Source organism: Penaeus vannamei, chromosome 5 (genome assembly GCF_042767895.1).
Source record: "Penaeus vannamei isolate JL-2024 chromosome 5, ASM4276789v1, whole genome shotgun sequence".
In the NCBI taxonomy this organism is placed as follows: Eukaryota; Metazoa; Arthropoda; class Malacostraca; order Decapoda; family Penaeidae; genus Penaeus; species Penaeus vannamei.
The window spans coordinates 39,602,133-39,619,632 of record NC_091553.1 but is presented as its reverse complement, the minus strand read 5'-3'; the positions used below and the strand labels follow the sequence as shown (position 1 = coordinate 39,619,632).

The window sequence follows — 17,500 nt, the reverse complement described above, 5'->3', positions numbered from 1 at the left end:
GAAGGAGACGAAGAAGACGAAGAAGACGGAGAGAAGCAGAGAAAAAGAAGAATAGGGGAAGTGAGGAAATAATAGAGAAAGTAAGAAAGGAAAAACAGGGAAAGTGAGGAAGTAAGAAGAGAAGAGAGAAAGTAAGAGAGGAATAATAGGGGGAAGAGAGAACGTAAGAGAGGAATAATAGGGGAAGAGAGAACGTAAGAGAAGAATAAAGAGAGGAAGAGAGAACGTAAGAAATGAATAAAAGGGGAAGAGAGGAATAAGAGGGGAAAAGAGAAAGCAAGAGGGTGAAGAGAGAAAGCAAGAGAATAATAAGATGGGGGACGAGAGAAAGTAAGAGGAGAAGAGAGAAAGCAAGAAGAATAATAATAGGGGAAGAGGGAAAATAAGAGAGGAATAGGAGGGGAAGAGAGAAAGCAAGAGAAGAATAAGAGGAAAAGAGAGAAATTAAGAAGAGAATGAGACGAGGCGAAGTGAAGAAAAAAAAAACATACTCCACGCCCCCAAGACGAACCGGCCGTATGAAGGGTGTCACGTGATAAAGATCTCGACGTCCCCCCCCCCCCTTTCCACGCCGCGTTCTGCTCGACGTCGGCGGCCGGGAGAGGGTCTTCGGGGAACTAATTTTTTTATTGCTGCAGACGTGGGTTCGATGGCGGTGGGAGGGGAGGGGAGGGGGGGAGGGAGGGGAGTGGGAAGGGGAGTGGGAAGGGGTGGGTGGAAGGGGAGGGAGGGATGGGAGTGAGGGAGTGGGTTCGATGGCGGTGGGATAGGAGGGAGGGGAGCGAGGGGAGAGGAGGGAGGTGGTGAGTGGGGAAGGGGTGGGAGTGAGAAAAGGGTGTGAGGGGGGAGGGGGAAAGGGGAAAAGGGAGTGGGATGGGTGGGTACGGAAGGGAGGGGGGGAGGGAGGGAGTGGGTAGGGAAGAAGGGAGGCAAGGGTAGGAGAGGAAGGGTGGAGAGGGGGAAGGGGGGAAAGGTGGAAAGGGAGGGAGGGAGGGAGGAAAGGTGGAAGGAAAAGAGGGCAGATAGGGAGAGGGAAAGGGCAGACAGGGGGAGAGAGGGAAAAGTGGAAAAAGGGAGAGAGGAGACAGACAGAGGAGAAACGTGGAGAAGGAAATAAGGGAGAGGGAAGAAGTGAGCTAGAAAATAAAAGGGAGAGAGGCGAGCGGAGAGAAGGAAGAGAGGCCAGCGGACAGAAGGGAGAGAGGGGAGAGAGAGGAGAGAGGGGAGTAGAAGGCGAGAAATGGAGGAAGACCAGGTTGTGTCGGGTTGAGGACCTGGGAGTGTATGCAGTGTCAACAAGGAGTCGGGTTTCTCTCTCGATCGCCAATGTTTGTCGTGTCCTGCAAACTCACACTGCCAAGGGAGCATCTTCTGGCCACGTTGCGTCCCTCCAGCGCCCTGTCCCCCTCTCCTGTTCCTTTTCCCTTTCCTTCGCTCCTTTTTTTTCTCCTCTTTCTCCTTCCTTCTCCTTCGCTCCTTTTTTTCTCCTCTTTCTCCTTCTTTCTTCCTTTGTAGTTTTTTCTCCTTTTTCCTTGTTCCCTTCACTCTTTTTTTCTTTATTTCTATCCCTCCTTTTTCATCATTCCTTTCCCTCCTTTTTTCTTCATTCCTCATCTACGCGCCTCTCTCTGTCGCCTTCTTTTCTCTTTCTTTTCCTGTCTCTCCTTCCTCCCTCCTTTCCTCCCACCCTCCTTTCTTCCCTCCCTCATTCTCCTTCCTCTTTCCTTCCTCTCCCCTCCATTCCCTTCCTTCCTTCCATCCCTCCCTCCCTTCCCTTCCCTTTAGGCTCCCTCCCTCATCGCCCCATCTCTTCCCTCCTCCCTTCTCCTCCCTCCATTCTCCCCACCCACCCTCCCTCCCTTTTCCTTTCCCCCACCTTCCCTCACTTCATTTCTTTCGACTTCCCTCCCACCTACCCACCCTCCCTCCATTCCTTTCCTTTTCCCTCATCTTCCCTCCTCTCCTACCTCTTTCCTTCCCTCCATTCTCCCCACCAACCCTTCCCTCCTTTTCCTTTCCCCACTTTCCCCTCACTCCCTCCCTCCTTCCTTAAGTCCTCCCTCCCTCCCTCTCTTCCTCCCTCCTCCCTCCCTCCTTCCTTCCCTCCATTCCTCCCTCCCTCCCTCCTTTTCCTTTCCCCACCTTCCCTCCCCCATCCTCCCCACCTTCCCCCTCCCTCCCTCCCTCCCTCCTATCACTACGCCTTCACAGGACCCCTCACTTAACACAGCCCTCCCCCCTCCAATCCTCCCTTCCCCTCCCCTCCCCCCCCACCTCCTCCTTTCCCCTCCCCTCCCCCCACGCCTCCAACTGAACGCTCCCACTAGTGCTAAACACACGCCTTTAAGATGTATACCACAGGGGATCCTGGGGTTCCTTTTCAACAGGTAGGAGATGCTGGGGAAATGCGGAAGGAAGCATTGAAAGAGGGAGAGGGGGGGGAGAAGGGAAAGAGAGAGGGAGTAGGGGAGGGGGAGGGAGATGGGGAGAAGAGAAGGAGAGAGGGGGGAGGGGAGGAGAAGAGAAAGAGAGATGAGGGAGGGAGAAAGAGAGGGAGAGGGGGAGAAGATAAAAGAAGGAGAGAGGGGGAAGAGAGAGAGAGGGAGAAGAGAAGGAGAGAGAGGGAGGGGAGGAGAAGAGAAAGAGAGGAAGAGAGGAAGGGAGATGGAGAGGGGGAGGAAGGAGAGAGGGGAGGGGAGGAGAAAAAGAGTAGAGGGAGAGGGGAGGTAGGAAGAGAAAGAGAGAGAGAGAGGGAGGGGAGGAGAAGAGAAAGAGAAAGAGGGGGGGGAGAGATGGAGAGGGGGTGAAAGAGAGAGGAGAGAGAGAAAGAGAAAAAGAGGTGGAGAGGGAGGGAGAGAGGAGGTAGAATAGAAAGAGAGAGGGAGAGACGAGGTAGAAGAGAAAGAGAGAGGGAGTTGGAGAGGAGGGAGAGAGGTGGTAGAAGAGAAAGATGCAGAGAAGGGGAGAGGAGGTAGAAGAGGAAGAGAGAGGGGAGGAAGTAGAAAGTGAGAGGAGAGGAGAATAGAAAGAGAGGGGGAGATATAGCAAGTGAGAGGAGAGGAGAGAGAGAGGGGAAGAAGAGAAAGAGAGAGCGAGTGAAGAGAAAGAGACAGAAGGGAGAAGGAGAGGAGAGAGAGAAAGAGAGGGAGGGAGAGGGGGGTAGAGGCAGAGAGAGAGAGAGAGAGAGGCATAGATATAAACACAAACAAATACAGAATTTTTGTTCATTATTATCATTATTGTTATTATCATGCTATCATTATTGTTACTATCATTATCATCATCATCTTTATCATCCATAGGACTGGTAATATAATCATCATTATCATAATTGTTTCACCACCATTATCATCATTATTATTACTATCATTATAGCCAGTAGTAGTTGTAGTAATATTGATATCATTATTGTTATCACTTTTGCTCTTTATAGCCCTGATATAGTTGCTATTTTTGTATATCCCGCCTACCTTAATATTACCTCGACCTTTATTATCATATACTATCCCTACTCCCCCTTACCTACCCCCCCCCCCACAGTCCCCAATAGTCCGGTCTCATCCCCCTGCAAAAGCTTGTGAGGGCCTTAAGGTCGACGCTGATACCTTAAGCCATACGATTATTCGCCTTTATGGGTTTACTGAAGGATTTTGAGGCGGGTGGAGAGAGGGGAGGGATGTTGGGGGAGGGAGGGAGGGAGGGAGGGGTGTAGGAGGAGGGGTGGGAGGGAAGGCTGCGGGAAGAGGTGTGTGGATGTAGGAGGGGAAGAAAGGGAGGGAAGGAGGAGGGTGGTGTGGGAAGAAGGGAAGAAAGGAGGGAGGATGGGTAGGTGGGAGGAAAGAAGGAGGGAGGGAGAGTGTAACAGGGTGGAAGAATTCTGAGAGGGGTGTAGGCTGGAGGAAGTGGGCGGATAGGAATCTGGATGATAGAGGAGTGGGGAGGAGAAGGCGGACAGGGAGGAAGGATGGGACAAGATAGGGAGGCATCGAGGGAGGGAAGGCGGGCAGGAGGGAGGGAGGGAGGCATCGAGAGAGAAGGAAGGTAAAGGGTGATAGCAGCAAGCGGGGAAAGTCCTTTTATGCTTCCCCAATCCCCTCCTTTCTTTAAGGATCTCCCCCCCCCCCTCCCCCCTCCTCCTTCCTCCTTCCTTCCCCTTCCCTCGTCTCAAGCAAAGAGGTTCTTTAAGATGCTGTAAGATCCTTGCTACATTGTCGAGGAAGAAGGAGTGACTTAGCGAGGCGGATCAGGAGCGATCTGAGGTGGTAGGAAGAGGGAGGGAGGGAGGGAGAGGGGAAGGAGAGGGGAAGGAGAGGGAGGAAGGGAGGGATAGGGAGTGAGGGAAGGAGATGGAGCGACCTGGGGTGGTAGGAAGAGGTGGAGGAGGAGGAAGGGAGGGAGGGAGGGAGGGAGAGGGGAAAGAGAGGGGGTTAGGGAGGGAGGGTGAGGGAGGGAAGGAGAGGGAGGGTGGGAGGGAAGGAGAGGGAGGGAGGTGGAGCGATATAAGGTGGAAGGGAGAGGTGGAGGAAGAGGAGGAAGGGGAGGGAGGGAGAGGGAGAGAGGGAGGAGTGGAGGGAGGGTGAGGAGAAGGGAGAGAGAGGTGTGGAGGAGGGAAGGAGAGGGAGGAGGAGGAAGAGAGAGGGTGGGAGGGAGGGAGGGAAGAGAAGGGAGGATAGAAAAGGGCGAGGGAGGAGAAGAGGAAAGAGGAGGAAGAAGAATAAGAAAAAGAAACAAAAGGAGGAGGAGGAGGAAGAAGAAAAAAAAAAAAGAAGGAGGAGGAGGGAGGGAGGGCGGAGGAAGAGATGATGGAAAAGGCGGAAGAAGAAGAGGAGGAGGAAGGGAAAGTTGGGAAAAGAGACGATGAAGGAGGGCGGAGTTGATGATTTAACGAGAAATGGAAATTCTACAAAAGAAGTGAAGAGAGACTTAAATGTACCCAAAAACGCATTTATTTTGTTTTCTTAATTTAAAAAAAATCATGTGGATAGCTGAATCGAGCTGTAATCTCCGCCGTAAGATGGTCTTTCTGATCTCCCTCCCCCCTTCCCCTCCTCCCCCTCCTCCCCCTACTCCCCTTCCTTCCTTACGTCTTATTCTTCCCCTTCCCCCTCTCCTTCTCTACATTACCTTTTCTCTTCTTCTCTTCTCTTCATTTCTTGTCTTTCTCTCTTCTACCTTGTCTCCTCCTCCTTTCTTCTTCCTTCCTTTCTTCACCTTCCTCCTTTCCCCTTCCTTTTTTCGCCTTTCTTACCTCTACTCTGTCTCTTCTCTCTTCTTTGTCTTTCCCTCATCCCCCTTGCCTCTCCTCCCTCTCTTTCTTCCTTCCCCTTCATCTCCGTCTCCCTCTCCCACTTCTTTCTTCCCCTTTCCCTCTACCTTCTTCTCCCCTCTCCTTAACTCTCTTTTCTTTTTCTCTCCTCTACTTCCACTTCTCCTCTCTTCTCTCTTCCTTGCCTCTCTCCTCTTCTCCCTTGCCTCCTCCTTCCTTCTTTCCTCCCTTTCTTCCCCCTCCTTCACTTCCTTCCTTTTCTCCTCCCTCTCCATTTCCTTTCTCCTCACCCTCCTGTCTCTCCTCTTCTCCCTTGCCTCCTCCCTCCTTCTTTCCTCCCTTTCTTCCCCCTCCTTCACTTCCTCCTCTTCTCCCTCTCTCCATTTCTCCTTCTCCTCACCCTCCTTACCCTTCCCCTCTTCCTCTTGCCTCCTCCCTTCCTTCTTCCCTCCCCCCACTTCTCTTCCCTTTCTCCCCCCCCCTACCCCCTCCCACCCCCCATTCTCTCTCCTCTCTCACACCTCCCCCCCCCTGTCTCCTGTCTTCCCCCTTCAGCCCCCCTGTCTCCCTGCCTTTCACCCCTCCCCCTGTCTCCCTGCCTTTCACCCTCCCCCCCCTGTCTCCTGCCTTTCACCCCCCCCCTGTCTCCTGCCTTTTACCCCCCCCTCCCCCCCTTTACTCCTCTGCTGACCTCCAAAGTCCAAAGAAATTTCAAAGGAATCTAAACGTGCAGAAATATTTGAAGACTTCATAGTTTATGAAAGAAAGTAAGGGGAGAGGGGGAGGGGGAGAGGGGGAGGGTAAGAGGGAGGGAGAGGGAGAGGGTAAGAGGGAGGGAGAGGGGGAGGGGGAGAGGGAGAGGGTAGGGAGGAAGGGAGGAGGGTGGGACATGAAGGGGAGGAGAGATGGGGAGGGGTGAGAGGAAGGGAGGGAGAGGGGAGGGGGAGGGTAAGGGGGAGGGAGAGGGGAGGGGGGGAGGAAAGAGGGGAAGAGGGAATAACGGAAGAGAAGGACAAGAGCAGAAGAGAGAAGGATACTGAAAGGCAAATAAAGACACACACGCACGCACGTACACACACACACACACACACACACACACACACACACACACACACACACACACACACACACACACACACACACACACACACACACACACACACACACACACACACACACACACACACACACACACACACACACACACACACACACACACACACACACACACACACACACACACACGTACACATTTACGCATTTACGCATCTGCGTGTGTGCGTCTCATCTAATATCCGTTTTTTGTTTCTCTTTCTGCGAGTGGGTGTGTGCGTGTGTGTGTGTGTGTGTGTGTGTGTGTGTGTGTGTGTGTGTGTGTGTGTGTGTGTGTGTGTGTGTGTGTGTGCGTGTGTGTGCGTCACTTTGAAGAAAAACTTGTCACGCACACGCATTCCCATTCCAGATTCGATTTATTCGCCGCGTTCCCATGACGTTTCTCTCTGTTCGTTATGAGGGCGATTTGATGGTTCTTTGCCGGTGGGGGGGGGGGGGGGGGGGGGTGGGGGGAGGTGAGGGTAGTGGTGGTGGGTGGTGGGGGTGGTGGTGGTGGGGTGGTGGGGTGGTGGTGGTTGGGGGAGTGAGATTGGTGGTGGTGGAGGTTGAGAGTAGTGGATGGTGGTGGTTGGGAGGGGAGGTTGGTGGGGGAAATGAAAGTAGTGGTGGTGGTGGTGAGGTTGGTGGGGGTGGTGGTGGGGGAGTGAAGGTGATGGTGGTGGTGGTAGTGTTCTTGATTTTGTTGTTTTGTTGTTTTGTTGCTCTGTGATTAATGCTGTTATTATGATCATTATAGTCATTACTTTTATCACCACACTATCATCACGAGCATCAGCAGCAGAAGCACCAACACCACCATCACCTCTATCACCACCACCACCGCCACCACCACTACCATCACCACCATCACCACCACCACCACCACCACCACCACCACCACCACCACCAATATCATCTACATCTACCACCACCACCCCTACTGCATCACCACCACTAGCACCACCCCCCACCACTACCACCACCATCATCACCACCACCACACCATCACCTCTATCACCACCACCACCTACCACTACCACAGCACCACCACCAACCCCACCACCACCATCATCACCACCATCACCATTACAATCACCACCACCACACCATCACCATCACCACCACCATTCTCATCACCTATCACCACCATCATCACCACCACCACCACCATCACTACCATCACCACAACCACCATTACAATCACCACCACCACCACACCCCCATCATCACCACCACCACCACCACCACCACCACCACCACCATCACCATTCTCATCACCTATCACCACCACCAATATCATCAACATCTACACCATTATCGCTAATAATCATTAAAAAAAAATCCAATGCAATTAAGGAAGAATGCGTGATCACGTGACCATAAAATATTATTGGAATGGAAAGTGAATAAAAAAAAATCCTTGATTAATTTAGATTCGTGATCTGCAACGTAAATCCTATTTTTAGATCTCGCGAAATGTCAATTTTTTTGCACTTGTACAAACAGCCGAAAATAGATAGATAAATAAAATAGATTAATTAAGTTTTTTGTGTGTGGATTTGAGGGTTTTGCTGAAAGTTTATTTTTATATCAAATTTAGTTTTATTGTTTTATTGTAATTGTTATTGCTATTATTATTATTATTGTTGTTTTGTTGTTGTTGTTGTTGTTATTCTAATTCGTGGTAGTAGCATTATTATTATTATCATTATTATTATTATTATTATTATTATTATTATTATTATTATTATTATTACTATTACCATTATTATCAATAATATAATTAATAATGTCATTATTATTATTGTTGTTTTGTCAGCATCATTATTATCATTATTATTATTATTATTGTTACTATTATTTTATTTTATTTTATTGTATTTATTATTATTATTATTATTATTATTATTATTATTATTATTATTATTATTATTATTATTATTATTATTATTATTATTATTATTACTATCATTGTTATTATTATCGTCGTAGTTTTAGTTGTTGTTAGTGTTATTATTATTATAGTTATTATTACAGTTATTATTAGTAGTAATATTATCATTATTACTATTATCATTATCATCATCATTATTATTATTGTTATTAATATCCATCATCACCGTCAGCATTCCCACTACATATCATTATTGCTATCATCATTACCATTTTAGTCGTAGCAGTATTGGTAATAGTACAGAGGAAGAAATAGTAAAATTGATAGTAATACTAACATTACCATTATTACCATTATTAGTAGAAATATCCTTTCAATAGTTTGTCAACCTTCCTAATAATATCTTTAAACATGTGTGTATGGTATATAACACGTGTTCACTAATTTATTTTTGTTTCTAATGACTATATGTATGTTGCAATAACATGACGTAATCTCTGACGGATGAACATGCATGGAAAAATACGATGAGAGAAAAAAGGGAAGAAAAAACATGATAAATTAGATAAATTTCGGGATGATGTAATACTTAGTGAAAAAAATATTACTTTCTTTAAGAGATTGCTAAAGGCCTTGTTACATCTGATTAGACTATTTTACGCTAATTTGGTTTATATAATATGGTTTATAGTGTTCCATGATTTATATGATTGCTATTTTTATCCACTGCAAATTTCAATTATTATTACTGCTGCTCCTACTACTACTACGACATCTACTACTATTGTTGCTGTTGCTACTACTACTACTATTACTACTACTACTACTACCACCACTATTACTACTACTACTCCTAGTATTACTACTACTGCTGCTACTACTACTACTACGACTACTACTGTTACAACTTCTACTACTATTACTACTAATACTGCGAGTACTACTACTACTATTACTACTATTGCCACCATTATTACTACTACTGTTGCTACTACTACCACTACTATTACTTCAGCTGCAAATACTATTACTACCATTACTAGTACTATTACAACAACAACAACTGCAACTACTGCTGCAGCCACTACTATCACTGTTATGACTAATATTGTTATTATTACTGATATTGCCTCGTCGGGTCACAATCCATGGCATCATAATTATTCATAATAATATGATATAAAATTAATTCGCTCAAATTACTGGATCATATTTCTTTATGTTTTGGCAATATTGATTATGTATTTTAAAGCATCATTATTACAGGTGGTATTGTTATCATTATTATTGTCATTATCATCATTATTATTGTCATTATCATCATTATTATTATTGTTGTTGTTATTTATCGTCATTATTATTATGTTATTATTGATTGATGTTATTTTTGTCATCATCAATATCATTATTCTTATGTTCATTAAGATTATCATCATTTTTGTAATTATCATTACCATTATTGTCATCATATCATCACATCACTACGCCTATTGTTCTTATCGGTATTGTTGATATGAATATCTTTATTATCCTTATTGTTGTTGCCATCGTTATCATTATTATAATCATTGATATTATATTGTTACGAATAACTTGGTGCCATCATCATCACCACCATCATCGTCATCATCACCACCACCACCACCACCATCATCATCATTATCACCATCATCATCATCACCACCACCATCATCATCATCATCATCATCATCATCATCATCATCATCATCATCATCATAATCATTATCATCACCACCACCACCATCATCATCTTCCTCATCATCATCACCATCCTTATCACCATCACCATCATAATCATCATCATTATCACCACCACCACGATCATCACCATCACCACCACCACCATCACCATCGCCACCACCACCACCATCCCCCCCCCTCATCACCCTCACCCTCACAACCACCACTATAAACACCACTTCTAACCCCCCCCCCCTCTCTCTCCCCTTCCTCCCGCAGCAGGTTGGCACCCCCGACAGCGAGACGGGTGCCGAGTCTACCATCTACCGCGTGGCCATCGTGGGTGCCACAGGGGTAGGCAAGACGGCACTCATACACCAGTTTCGTACGTCAGAGTGTATCAACGCCTATGACTGTAACCCGAGTGAGTATGACCCAGCCAGTCAGATACCCTGTGAGTATAGTACACACACTCTCTCTCTCTCTCTCTATTTTTTTTTTCTCTCTCTTTCTCTTTTTTTATTTCGATTTTTTTTTCTTTACTTTTTCTAGCAGCTGCTTAATCACCATGATGCTTTTTTTTTTCTTTTTTCTTTCTTTCTTTCGTTTTTTTCTTTTCTTTTCTTAACGTGTGTGATGTGTGGAAACTCACATGGGTTAGTTTTTTTTTACGTAAATATAAGTAAATCAATAAATTATTAGATAAATATAAATGATAAATTGTTTTATAAGTGAAGAGGTAAGGTTTTTACTCCAAGACCTTAAAATACGATTAATTAAAAAAAAGCAAATGAAATCAGGTGATAATAATATTCCTAAGGTAAGAAAGGATGGAATTTCAATAAGTATACACCAAGTATGTGCGTGTTTCATGTGCGTATTTCGTGGGGTTTTACTTACACATGTGCGTTTAACCAAGATCCATGGCGTATAACCACCGTGTGTATTTTTTATCATAATCCAGTATATTATTTATTTATTTATAGTATTTATATAACCGTTTTGTGCTTTCTACTGACTTTGTGAAATGAGTTTGTCCGAATAAATGGAAGTCGTTTGTCGTACATTTTTATTAAGGTGATTTACGAAGGCGATTTATAAATAGCAACGTTATGATATTGGTATGTTATGTAAATTGTGCAGAAATTTGCATAGTGTATATCCATGTCATGAAACAGTATTTTACGCATATATATTTATTCTGATAAAGTAAAAGGCTTTATTACAAAAAAGAAATCACAAAAACACACATATATACGTTGTGTGTTTGTTAGAAAATACTAGATATCAGAATTTCTCAATTGCAAGAAAAAGGTTTTGCAATGCAGCAAAATTCTAAAACCTAAGATACTGCATTAGGTGAAGCAGATAGGTTTGCTTAATTAAATTTTATTTGACAATATTTATGTATACAGAGGACCAAAATATTTGCATTTGTAATAAATTCATGTATGTATAAGCCGTATGTATTGCAGAGATGTACACATACATACATACATACATACATGCACACATTATTTTTTCTTTCTATTTTATCTATAAGTTTGTAGGTGCGCATATAACATATAATTTAACAAACTGTTTAATTGCAGGTAGCTACTGACAGTTAATAGACATGATTATAACTTTATATGAATTTATATTACACCGAATTTATATAAATTTATATAATTTATAACACACCGGATGTAAGATCACAACCGAAATTTGTGACACGAAATCATCAATTTTGGAATATTATTAAATGAGAATATTCATTTTTTCAACTTTTTTTTTTCGTAAAGTAAGCTGGGAAAATATTAATATTTTGATGCCGTAGGAGAGTTCTATGTGATTTGGATGAAGAAAAGGATATAATCATAAATGTTGCATTTTGTTGACGTCTGATGATACGAATTGCAATATTGATCAAAGCCGGAAGATTAAAACTGGTAATGATGATGATAATAGATAATAACAGTAATAATAATGATAATGATAACAAGATTCATAATAATAATAATAATAATAATGATAATGATAACAAGATTCTTAATAGTAATAATAATGATAATGATAACAAGATTCTTAATAGTAATAATAAAGATAATGATAACAAGATTCATAATAGTAATAATAATAATAATGATAATGATAACAAAATTTATAATAATGCTGATAGTAATAACGATAATAATTCATAGGAAAATGATAAAAATTATAAAGAAAAGGAAAGAAGAAATTGAAATAAAAACGAAATGTGAAAGAAAATAGAAAATAATTGAGAAAAAAAAATCTACCCGTTGCCATTGGCGCTTGTGTATGACGTCATCGTGGCAGGGGGGGGAGGAGAAGTTAACTATCCTTGCAATGTCTCGGTTTGTGTGTGTTTGTGTGTCTGTTTATCTGTTTGTATGTTTGTTTTGTGTTTTTTTTTTCTTTCGGTTTCCCTTTCTCTCTGTCTGTTCTCTCTCTCTCTCTCTCTCTCTCTCTCTCTCTCTCTCTCTCTCTCTCTCTCTCTCTCTCTCTCTCTCTCTCTCTCTCTCTCTCTCTCTCTCTCTCTCTCCTTCTCTCTCCTCTCTCTCCTTTCCTTCTCTCTCCCCTTCTCTCTCCTTTCTCTCTCCCTTCTCTCGCTTCTCTCTCCTTCTCTCTCCTCCTCTCTCTCTCTCTCTCTCTCTCTCTCTCTCTCTCTCTCTCTCTCTCTCTCTCTCTCTCTCTCTCTCTCTCTCTCTCTCTCTCTCTCTCTCTCTCCTTCTCTCTCCCTTCTCTCTCTCCTTCTCTCTCCTTCCCTCTCACTCTCTCCTCCTCTCTCTCTCTCTCTCTCCTTCTCTCTCCCCTCTCTCTCCTCCTCTCTCTCTCTCTCTCTCTCTCTCTCTCTCTCTCTCTCTCTCTCTCTCTCTCTCTCTCTCTCTCTCTCTCTCTCTCTCTCTCTCTCTCTCTCTCTCTCTCTCTCTCTCTCTCCCTCCTCTTCCCTCCCTCCTCTTCCCTCCCTCTTCTTCCCTTCCTCCTCTTCCCTTCCTCCTCTTCCCTCCCTCCTCTTCCCTCCCTCCTCTTCCCTCCCTCCTCTTCCCTCCCTCCTCTTCCCTCCCTCCTCTTCCCTCATTTCCTTCTTTCCTCCCAGATCGACGTAAGGGAGATAGGAGGGAGAGGTGATAAACGTGGGAAGGAGAGGAGAGAAAAGGTCATTCCGCCTCACCATGCTTCACTGTTCTCTTTCTCCGGTGTGAAGTATTTGTTGACATTTCTTCTTCTCCTCTTTCTCTATCTCTTTCTCATTTTCTTGCTTTCTTGCTTTCTATCTTGCTCTTTCTTTCTTGCTTTCTCTCTCTCTCTCTTTCTTTCTTTACCTCTCTCTTTCTTGCTCTTTCTCTCCCTCCCTCTCTCTCATCCCCCCCCCCGTCTCTTCCTCCCTCTCCCCCCTCCCTCCCTCCTCTCTCTTATCTCTCTCTCCCCTCCTCTCTCCCTATCTCCCTCCCTCCCTCCCTCTCTCTCTCCCTCCCTCCCTCCCTTCCTCCCTCCCTCAATCCCTCTCTCCCTCCTTCCCTCTCCCTCCCTCCTTCCATCTCCCCCCTTCCTCCTTCCCTCTCCCTCCCCCCCCATCTCTCTCTCTCTCTCTCATCTCCCTCTCGTGTTCCATTTCGCTCGGACAAACACACGTTCACCCTTGGGACACATTTCCACTTGCAGGTGCTGAGGGGAAGTGGTGGTTGAGTAAATAGGTTAGGGAGGTTCCTGCGATGGGGAGGGAAGGGAGGAAGGGAGAAGGAAGGAAGGAGGAGGAGGAGAGAGGTGGGAAGGAAGAGGCGGAGGGAAGATGTAAGGAAAGGGAGGGAGGGAGACGGAGGAGGGAAGAAGGTAAAGAAAGTAGGAGGCGGAGGAGAGAGGAGGGAGGGAGGGTGGAGGGGGCGGGGAGGGAGGGTCAGGAGGGGGGAGGGAGGAAGAGTGGGAGAGGTGGAAAGGGAAAGGGAGGGAGGGGAGGCGGAGGGAGGGAGAGAGGTAAAAGTAGGAGGCGGAGGGAAGGAGGGAGGGAAGGGTGGGAGGGAGGGAGGAGGAGGGAGGTGGGAGGGAGGGAGGGAGGAAGATCGGAAGAAGGTGGAAGGAAGGGAGAGAATGAGGGAAGGAGGGAGGGAGGAAGGGGAAGGAGGAAAAAATTGGAGGGGGAGGGATACAGTGAAGGAGGGAGTGAAGGAATGAAAGAAAAGGAGGGAGAAAGAGAGAAAGAGAGAGGAATAGGAGACAGGTAGGCTGGATTAAAGAGAGAAAGAGAGAAGAGACATAGAAATTGAGAGGGTACGGATGGAGAGAAAAAGGAAAAAGATTTAGGAAAAGGGAGAAAAGGGAAGAGAAGGAGGAGAATGAACAGAAGAGAAAGAAAAAAGAGAAGGAGGGACAGAGGGGGAGAGGGAGAGGCGGAGAAAGAGGAGACAGACGAAAAGTTTATGTGAATATTGACGCCTCACAAGACACTATAAACTTTTCGCAGATAGAACGTGCGCGCCGTTTGTAGAGAATGGGTCTTGATCCTCACGTTCTCTCTCCCTTTTTCCTCTCCCTCTCTCTCTCTCTCTTCCTTCTTTCCTTCCTTCATTCATTCATTCTTTACGTCATCCATTCATTCATGGCTTCCTCTTTCCTTTCCTCTCTTCTTCTCTCTCCCTCCCTCCCTCCATCCCTCCCTCCCTTCCTCCCTCCTTTCCACATCTTCCCCTCTCCCCCCCAACCCTCCCTCCCTACCCACCCATTCACCCAGAAAGAAAAAAATGAAATAAAAAAGAAAGAAAGAAAATAAGAAAAAGAAAGAAAATAAGAAAAAGAAAATGAAAAAGTAAGAAAGAAAGAAAATGAAAGAAAGAAAGAAAGAAATATGAAAAGAAAGAAAGAAAGAAAGAGAAAAGAAGTGAGAAAGAAAGAAAGAAATAGAAAAAAGAAAGAGAGAAATAGAAAAATAAATAGAAAGAAAGAAAGAAAACCAGTAAATCCCAAGTTCCCACAACGCAGGTGATTTATCCCGTGCAATAAATCCCACACATTTACAAAAGATCTGATCCTCTCCCCTCTCCCCTCCCCCCCTCCCCCCCAAACGCCCCTGCACATGGATCTTGAATGAGTTCGTGGGTGAAACATGTGCCTTTCTCTCTCTCTCTCTCTCTCTCTCTCTCTCTCTCTCTCTCTCTCTCTCTCTCTCTCTCTCTCTCTCTCTCTCTCTCTCTCTCTCTCTTTCTCTCAAATACAAAAGAACAACAACAACAACAAAAACGAGTGGAAGAAGGGAAGAAAAAGAAAAAAACGTTTATGATTAGTTTCTACAACATTCGGGACGCGGTTGTTGGTGATGGTGGTTGTGGTTGTGGCGGTGGTGGTATTGTTATTGTACACTTGTGATATGGATATGGAACTATTAGTTATATTATCATGACTATCATCATCATAATTATTATCAATGACAATTCTAATGATAATGATGATGTTATCATATATATGTCTATTATATATATATCAGTTTATTATATATATATATATATATATATATATATATATATATATATATGTCTATTATATATCTATATATCTACATATATATCAGTATATATCAATATATCAATATATATGTATATATATATATTGATATATATGTAGATATATGTATATATATCCCTTTTTAAATATGCTTTTACTCATCTTGGAACTAATTTCCCCACCCACAAGATCCTGCGATTTATTAGACCGAACATATTTTAGAAGAAAAAAAATACAAAAAAAGGAAAAAAGGAAAAATATGCCCTACTGAATCATATAAAGTCGAGATTTAGCCTTTTCCGTGATGGATGTCGACCTTCTTATCTTGCCTCGCCACGTGTGTGGGAGATAATTCTAGCGGTTTATGGGAATCTTGGCCGTTATATCTGGCCAGATGTTGAGGGAGGGTACTAAGGAAGCCTTTGGGTGTGTTTGTGGAGTTGTATATGTACACTTATACGTGTGGGTATGCCTACGTACATAGAAATGTGTGTGTATGTGTTCATATATATATATATATATATATATATATATATATATATATATATACATATACATATATATACATATACATATATATACATATACATATATATACATATACATATATATAAATATATATATATATATATACATATATATATATATATTTATGTATATATGTATATATATGTGTGTATATATATATATATATATATATATATATATATATATGTATATATATATATCTATTTATATATATACATATAAGCATATATATATATATGTATATATATTTATATGTATATATATGTATGTATATATATATATATATATATATATATGTATATGTATATATATATATATATATATATATATATATATATATATATATATATATATATATATATATAATAGACAGATAGATGATAACAATATCATCATTATTATTAGAATTGTCATTGATAATAATAATGATCATGATGATAGTCATTTATGTGTGTGTATATATACTTTTGACGAAGATATATTGACGAAATCATTCATTTTCATTCATACTTTTTTCCAAAAGGTCACAATGAACGATACTCACACACCTACCGTATATCGGGAGACAAGCACCAATTAAATGAACATCACAAGTTATATTAGATTATAGTTATATTTGCATGATTAAATTTCCATTATCGGATTATTAGATTCTCAAACTGAATGTCCGAATGAATGAAAATAGAATTAAATTGTGTCGGATGGAACGTAAAGCACCCGCGGTGATCCGGACTCGTAAATTCTTTTCTCTCAATGAAATACAAAAGAAAAAATACTCCGAGAGGGTCTAATTGTTTAATTTTCTCTGTGTCCTTCCTTTCTTTTTTCTCTCTTTCTCGCTTGTTTTCTATTTATTTTTTGATTATTTTCTTTCAAAGAATCGAGTGAACGAGATGTAAACAAATGACGCATCGATTCCGTCGGTTTGTTTACCTTTTGTTCCCGCCTTTATTCGTTCTTTCATTTCTCTATTTCTTTCATTCTCTTTCCCTTTCGTCTTCTTTTATTTGAAGGAAGAACAAAAATGGAAAGAGAGAGAGAGACAGAGAGACAGAGAGAGGATAGAAAATAAAGAAAAAAAATAGGCAGTTTGTTTGCAGTCAATGGCTACCCATTTCCTGTAAGGTTACTTCTGCTCTTCTTTTCCCTTTTCACTTTTTTTTTCTCTTTGTCTGACTATTTTTCCTTTTTGTATTCCTTTTTTTCCCTTTCTTTCGTTTCTCGTTTTCGTAATTGCATCAACCTGAAATACTCCTTCGGCCGATTAATTCCCGGATGTTGAGGCATTGAATTGCTATTAAAGAGAGAAGGGAGAAAATGTCCTCTTTTTCTGTCACTTAATTGAGGTCTTGATGGGAATTGGTCGTTTGGGTTGTTCCTCTAGTTTGTCTGTCTGTCTGTGTGTCTGGTTGGCTGTCTCTTTATCTGTCTTTTCTTTCTTTCTGTGTCTCCTTGTTTTTTCTCTGTCTGTCTGTTTCTACCTCTCTCTCTCTTTCTCTTTTTCGTTCTTTCTTTCTCTCTCT

The 17,500-nt window shown here is 42.9% G+C and overlaps 1 protein-coding gene across 1 annotated transcript in view; it reads left to right on the top strand.

Annotated features, from left to right (window-relative positions):
- Rgk3 (Rad, Gem/Kir family member 3) overlaps positions 1-17,500 on the top strand; it is an 89,126-nt gene that overhangs the window by 38,748 nt on the left and 32,878 nt on the right. The window contains exon 3 of the mRNA XM_070121648.1: positions 10,233-10,407. Within this exon, the coding sequence (XP_069977749.1) occupies positions 10,233-10,407 (175 nt within the window). The remainder of the gene's footprint in view (positions 1-10,232; positions 10,408-17,500) is intronic.